General features: G+C 41.6%; 1 protein-coding gene across 1 annotated transcript; it reads left to right on the plus strand.

Moving 5' to 3' along the window:
• The first annotated feature begins 1,377 nt into the window (after nt 1–1,377).
• On the plus strand, nt 1,378–4,661 carry LOC135427471 (fatty acid CoA ligase Acsl3-like). The gene is made up of 2 exons (XM_064680990.1): nt 1,378–2,233; nt 3,008–4,661. Exons 1-2 carry the CDS (start codon nt 1,447–1,449, stop codon nt 4,348–4,350), a joined length of 2,130 nt encoding a protein of 709 aa, XP_064537060.1. The 5' UTR covers nt 1,378–1,446; the 3' UTR covers nt 4,351–4,661.
• Nucleotides 4,662–7,360: the final 2,699 nt, after the last annotated feature.

Here is a 7,360-nt window from a genome sequence, read left to right on the forward strand (position 1 = left end):
CGAGTGCGACTCGGAACTGCTTCGACTCCTGTTCGAAATTCGAATTTCGAAATGTGTGAATTTGTTTATAACACAAAACGTAAGCGAAACATACTGGGATGCTGTGAGCGTGTGCGTGCGTGCGTGCGTCCGTGTGTGTGTGTGCATGTGTGTGTGTGTGTGTTGTACTGGCCGCCATTTCATTATTTTGCTGCTTTAAAGCAATCGCAACTATACTGGAGACAGCAAAATGTATTGCGTACTTATGGGAGTCGCTTGAAAGTTTCTTTTCTTTCACGGAACGTCACATAATTCGTTCTCGTCGATGGCGCAGGGGCCGCGGGGAGGCCTAAAGAAGTGGCTGCAGCCGAGGCAAGCTGTCAGCGTTATTTTAAATATATGTTTATATACATCATTTGTTAGTTAATCGTAAGTATTTACTCAAATTTTTATTTCGCTTGCAAAGCATACCAAAAATTAATTGGAAATATGAATATTACACAGATTTCTTTCTTTGCCGGATATCTTTCTTTAATTCGGGGAAGAAAACTATCATTTACGGACAGCAAAGGCGATTTTTCAAGTTTGGGGTGAAGATGAATGCACAGCTCAAAATATATTTTAAATTTAACTTATATTATGTAAGCTTGGCTTTCCCTGTTTACGTATGTAGGCGTCTCTTTAAAACTCTATAGCTCCAATCAAAATTAGCCAAAACCTACTTTAGCCAGCAAAATAACATGCATTAAATTGAAGTATTTTCCTGATAAGATGAGTTTTTCAAAGATGTACTTCATATATTTTCCAAAAAATTTTTTGTTATTCCATTTTACTTGCTTTGATCGACTTTTTCATTTATTTTGAGATTTAGCTAAAATTGACTTAAATGCATTTATGTTATCAAAAATTAAAAAACAAAATATCTCACATTTGTTTAATAGAATTTAAAATTTATGCATAAGCCTCATTATTTTGACAATAAGTGTAAATGTGTCAGCTCTTAAATTTAAATCGGGCTATGAATTCTTGTAGAGCATGGTAAATATCTCAAATTTGCTGATTAAAACTCTGTAGGTAAGGCAACTTAGACAAGTGTTTTCCGCGTTTTTCAGTTTTTCCTCTCGAGAATGGGAGGCTTTGTGAAAATGCGCTAAACTGCAAAGCTCTACTCGAAAAAGTGTTTATTGGTTATCGATAGGAAATAAGGTGAACAGCTGATTGGCTTTTGTTTACATTTTGGTTGTTGATTTTTGATGTGGTGTGAATCTCAAAGTTTGCAAACAATGTATGGAAATGAGTGGTAAAAGAAAATTGTTGACCTCGCGGCTGAAAGTTTCAGGCTTGTTATGTTTTAGCTGACGGAGTTGCTAGGCAAACAAAGTATCGATAGAGCAGACTGGCAACAAAGTTAACTGGTCACGAGGTTGAATCATATACAACTGTCAGAAACAAAAAAAATATGAAATTATGTTGAAATACTGGGTGCCGTGCGCCGTGGTCGCCATCAAGGCGCTTATGTTTATCATCGACATTATAACACTTCCGGTATATTTTGTATTGCAGGCGCCGTGGAAGCGTGGACAGGAAGCGAAGCGCATGAAAGCAAGGATCATTAAGACTGAGAAGACTGAGCTAACATATCGGACAACGGAGCCACCACGGTCTGTGCATGTGAAAATGCTCCAGGAGAACATCGATACGCTGGAGAAGGTCTTCACTTACGTGGCCAAAACGTATCAGAGCAAGCGCTGCCTGGGCACGCGCCAGATACTCAGCGAGGAGGACGAGCCGCAGCCAAACGGACGCATCTTCAAGAAATACAACTTGGGCGAATACAAATGGAAAAGTTTCCTCGAAGCCGAGCGCCTGGCGGCCAGTTTTGGCCGTGGCCTGCGGGCACTGGGCCAGTCGCCACACCAAAATATTGTCATCTTTGCCGAGACGCGCGAGGAGTGGATGATCGCCGCCCAGGGCTGCTTCAAGCAGTCCATGCCCATTGTCACCGTCTACGCCACGCTTGGCGACGATGGCATCGCCCACTGCATCACGGAAACGGAAGTGACCACCGTCATCACCTCCCACGACCTGCTGCCCAAGTTCAGGACTCTGCTCACCAAATGCCCCAATGTCAACACAATTATCTACATGGAGGACCAGCTGCACAAGACCGACATAGCCCATCTTAAGGAATGTGCGAGTGTCAAGATAATGCCCTTCTCCAAGGTCATCAAAAATGGCAGTGTCCTCAAATGCGGTAGGTTTAAAATGGCAAATATCAAACTGTGCAAATCACATATAGACTAGTTGTAAAGATTAATAGTAAAGAAATAGAAATGTGAAAGTATGCAACCAAAAATATATAAATTGACTCAACAGCATGACTATACGACTGAAATAGGTATTATGTAGATTAAAGAACAGGTATATACAGATTAAAAAAAGCCAAGTATAGATAAAGTACAAAATATATGTATATAGATTGGTATCGTGTAGGTAACAGGGACATGTATTATGTGGATATAAAAGTAACCAAAAGTATATAGATAGACTTTTTCATATGAGTTAACAAATAGAATAGGTAGGAATTATAATTAATAATATAATGGGTGGACCATTGGGTGGAAATATACTACATAGAAAAAGAAACAAAAAGCCAGGAATAAATTATTATGTGAGGTCGTTGAGAAACATGACAGGGCGTATAAAATTCTGATCACGTAAATTAATTCTATTGGTGCTATTTGATAAAGTAGTTCGATCTTGATAGGAATGTGTTGGCAGCATAATAATATTTGATACATTGGCGGGATTCGGCCGATTCCGAATTATGTACTCCCTGCTTTAAAAAGGCGGATCAAGAGGCAGCCGGATATATATTGCCGTAGGTATCGTTTAAATGGGGCAGGTGACTCTGGTAACATCTGGTTATACAAAATTCTATAACTTTCTGTAGGGGTATAAGCAGAGAGAGTTGTATTATATACAGTCTTATCAAAACCAGATAAATTCTGAATTCTTTCCTCCACAGAGAGCGTGCCACCCAGGGCAGATGACATAGCCATCGTTATGTACACGTCTGGTTCTACGGGCACCCCGAAGGGCGTGATATTATCGCACAAAAACTGCATCGCGACCATGAAGGGCTTCTGCGATATGGTTAACATATATCCGGAGGATGTGCTCATCGGTTTTCTGCCCTTGGCGCACGTCTTCGAGCTGCTGGCGGAGAGTGTTTGCCTGATGACTGGCATCTCGATTGGCTACTCGACGCCGCTAACCCTGATTGATTCGAGCAGCAAGATCAAGCGCGGCTGCCTGGGTGATGCCTCCGTGCTGAAGCCGACATGCATGACCTCGGTGCCACTAATACTGGATCGCGTCTCGAAGGGCATCAACGACAAAATCAACTTGAGTTCGCCGATCAAGAAGGCGCTATTCCAGCTGGTCTACCATTACAAGGTCAAGTGGATACGTCGTGGCTTTCAGACGCCGCTGATTGACAAGCTGTTCTTCAAGAAAGTTGCCCAGCTGATGGGTGGCAAGGTGCGCCTCATTATGTCCGGCGGCGCTCCACTCTCGGCGGACACACACGAGCAGATCAAGACGTGCCTCTGTGTGCATCTCATCCAGGGCTATGGCCTGACCGAGACCACATCCGCGGCCACTGTGATGGACAATTTTGATATGAGCTATGGACGCACTGGCGGACCGCTGACCATTTGCGACATACGCCTGGTTAACTGGGAGGAGGGCAACTATCGTGTCACCAATAAGCCCCATCCGCAGGGCGAGGTGCTCATCGGTGGCGATTGCGTCTCCCAGGGCTATTACAAGCTGCCCAGCAAGGCCGGCGAGGACTTTTTTGAGGAGGACGGACGACGCTGGTTCAAGACTGGCGATATTGGCGAAATCCATCCCGACGGCGTCCTTAAGATAATTGATCGCAAAAAGGATCTGGTCAAGCTGCAGGCCGGCGAGTACGTCTCCTTGGGCAAGGTCGAAACGGAGCTCAAGACCTGCGGCGTCATTGAGAACATTTGCGTCTATGGCGATTCCACAAAACAATTCACCGTCGCCCTCATCGTGCCCAATCAGAGCCAGCTCGGACAGCTGGCCGCACGAATTGGGCTCTCGAACAAATCCTTCAACGAGCTGTGCTCCTCGCCTATAATGATAGATGCCATGCTCAAGGAAATCGGCGAGCATGCCCGCAAATGCAAGCTGCAAAAGTACGAGGTACCCGTGGCAGTTACCCTCTGCAATGAGGTCTGGTCCCCGGACATGGGACTGGTCACGGCTGCCTTTAAGCTGAAGCGCAAGAATATCCAGGATAAATACCAAAAGGATATCAATAGAATGTATGCCTCATGAATGCACCATGTGCTGACCTAAAATTAAATTGTTGTAGCAGAAAACACACGCGCACACACACACACACACACACACAGACACATTTACATTTTAATATACACACTCACACACACACACTCAAACACATACAATAGTCTGCAAAGAGAAAGTTTTCAGTATTTAGAAATTAATTTTAGTTGCTCTCATTTCAAGTTTAGTTTATGTATGTAACAAGCTTTAATTTTGTTAATTTTATTGTATAATCCACATTTAAATACGAATACATACACACACACGCACACACACACACACAATACATGTTTAATTAATTACTATTCTTCACGTCAGTCTTTCAGAGAGATCAGCATATGGCCGTGCCATATCACCTATACCAACTTGTATGGCATACCTGCTGTGTTAGGAGCTGAGCTCATCAGATTGTATATATCATATATAAGAATTAACCATATAATATCCTGAACTACTGAGACTTCTATATGATATCACAGTCCGGTGTTGCTGATGCTTTTCCAAATGTTACTATCGACTATCGGCTGATAGTTCGCATATAGTTCGTATATATGCCACAGATATAAACGTGAGAACTATTTGCTGAGCTTGGTTTTTGTTGACATGTGGGAAGCATCACAAAAACCGATACCGAACGCAAATAGACCAACTAACTATATACATATATATATATGCTAATGCATGGGAAAGACCTTCTTCAATGCGTTGCACATTTCGTGAAAAAGTTACATTTTCTCGTCTGCAAAGCTAAATTAAGGATTCCTCTCGTTTCGCATCAGCACTTAAGCTGAAGAGTCTCGACTGTTGCTAGAGATTTGCGAATTTCGCATTGTTAAACTGATTGCTAAGTGTTGGCAGTTGCTGTTGAAGGCAGCTTAGAGCTTAGCTCTAGATTTTATTCTACTTCAAAAGTCTCGTCATCGTGCGACTTAACCTAGTCTTGCTTAGAAATCAAAACATGACTGTTGCACTGAAGGCAATAAAACAATATAAGTATAATTGCTCGAATATACATTATACGATTTGCTGTGACTCTGCCCGAGTTTTGGTCGGGACGGTCCGGTTCGCTCCGGTCCGGTCCGGTCCGCAGTTTGAATGTATTCAGTGTTGATCTATTGCACGCTGTTCATTTTCCGATTGTTTGACAAAATGATCCAAGGCAAGCTTTATGTTGACAACATAAGTTTGCTTCTTATCGCATTTTGGAACGTTCTCAAGGGAGCACTGTTCTTTAATATTGTACTTCAAGGTACTTGTCTTGGAACGTTTCAGCCTCACAGTGACTGTATATGTGTGCGGATCTTCGGGGCTTTTCTCCACTTTGGTTCCGTAAATGTACATGTCTGCTCTTGAAACTGTGCCTAACCTCACTTGCGACCCTAGAGCAAGCGTTGGATTGATAACAAATAAGATATTTCTGGACAGAGAGTTAATATTTATTATTATTTGCTCACCTGATCGGACGATTGAAACGTTGTACGCATCCAATCGTCCTTCTTGTTTCAATAGTCGTGCAGCAGCTCTTACCTGTCCGAATGCAAAAAGTACTACTAGGAATGAAAGCGATACGAGTACGATGCTATACGAGTACTTAAGTCTCGATTTGGAGTGTTTTCATCGCACGACCAGGGCTGCAAATTGTTAGCTCCAATATCTTATGCGGCGCACCCTTTCAGAGATTCCAATTGCAGCCCCAAGTGCTGGCTGGCCTTGATGATGTGTACATATGCAGATATCTGCGTGTAGTGGTAATTTTCCCCTCTGATGTTCAATCAAAAATGAAATTGAGTTTAATGGAAAACAAATTATCTGTGCGTTTTGTGGAACAAATTTATCTCCGATTTCCAGCAATAAATTGATGAAATGAATACAGCTGAAAGGGCGGGCTATGTATTTTTACTGTGACTGCAGCTGCTGCAGTTGTCAGCAAATTCAATTGAATTAAAATCGTGAATAAATTAAATTAATGAAGCTGTTAAAAAGGCTGAACTAGGGTATATCCTGCAACAAAATCGAGGCAGGGTTACATATACGCAGATATTTGCATAAAACTGCATTTTGTGACTGTACACAACTATCGATTGTGGCCAATTTCGATAGTTTCAGTAAACACTAGACGTCACACATCGAAAGTTTAAAATACTTCAAAAGGACTTAATAAATTTCTGTTTTACAGCTCTTAAACAAATAAATAAAGAATAATGAGAAAATGTTTCCATTTAAAAATACAATTCTATGCAGAGATAACTTTTTTAAATAAATATTTGCAATAATGTCTAATGATAGTTCAGACTGGCAACATTAATATATATATCTATATCCTGACTGACTCACTGATTGATTGACTGATTGACTGACTGATTGGTGATTCACGCACAGCCCAAACCTTAAGAGCTAGGAAGCTGAAATTTTCACTGTAGTTACCTTACGTGATGAAGGTGCACGTAAAGAAATTCCACCCGCATGTGTGGAAAAATCGCGATAAACGTTTGTATGGAATTTTATTGTTTACCATTCAATCGGCCTCAAAAACATTTCCAAAGATCATTGTCAAAACGCACTTGGTGGGTTTTTCGCACTTGTTGTTAAATCCATTACTCCTTGGTGGAAATTGGGTCAAAGATTTGGGGGTGACGTTTCGCGCTCAAATTCATTTCCAATGATTTATACGAAAAATCATTTGGGGCGTGCTTTACACTTTTCGAAGAATCCAAACTTCTTCGGTAGAAATGCGATTCAAAGATTTTTTTGATCTTTGAAAGGGCGGTATACCCGCTAGCCCCATATATTTAACGATAGATTTGTAGCCCTGCTCGGTCGCAAACACCCTGGCTTTTGGCATGTCCTTTGCATACGCATGCTAGCTAATAAAAAATAAATATCTGCCCGGTCTGCCATGTACCATGCTAGCTAATAAAAAATAAATATCTGCCCGGTCTGCCATGTACTTGTATATTGTACATGACGTTGAAATACAAAAAGAACATGCAGCTCATGATGA

Source organism: Drosophila montana, unplaced genomic scaffold (assembly GCF_035044405.1).
Source record: "Drosophila montana isolate Dmon_TW-CO22-7 unplaced genomic scaffold, ASM3504440v1 contig_2178_1, whole genome shotgun sequence".
Taxonomy (NCBI): Eukaryota; Metazoa; Arthropoda; class Insecta; order Diptera; family Drosophilidae; genus Drosophila; species Drosophila montana.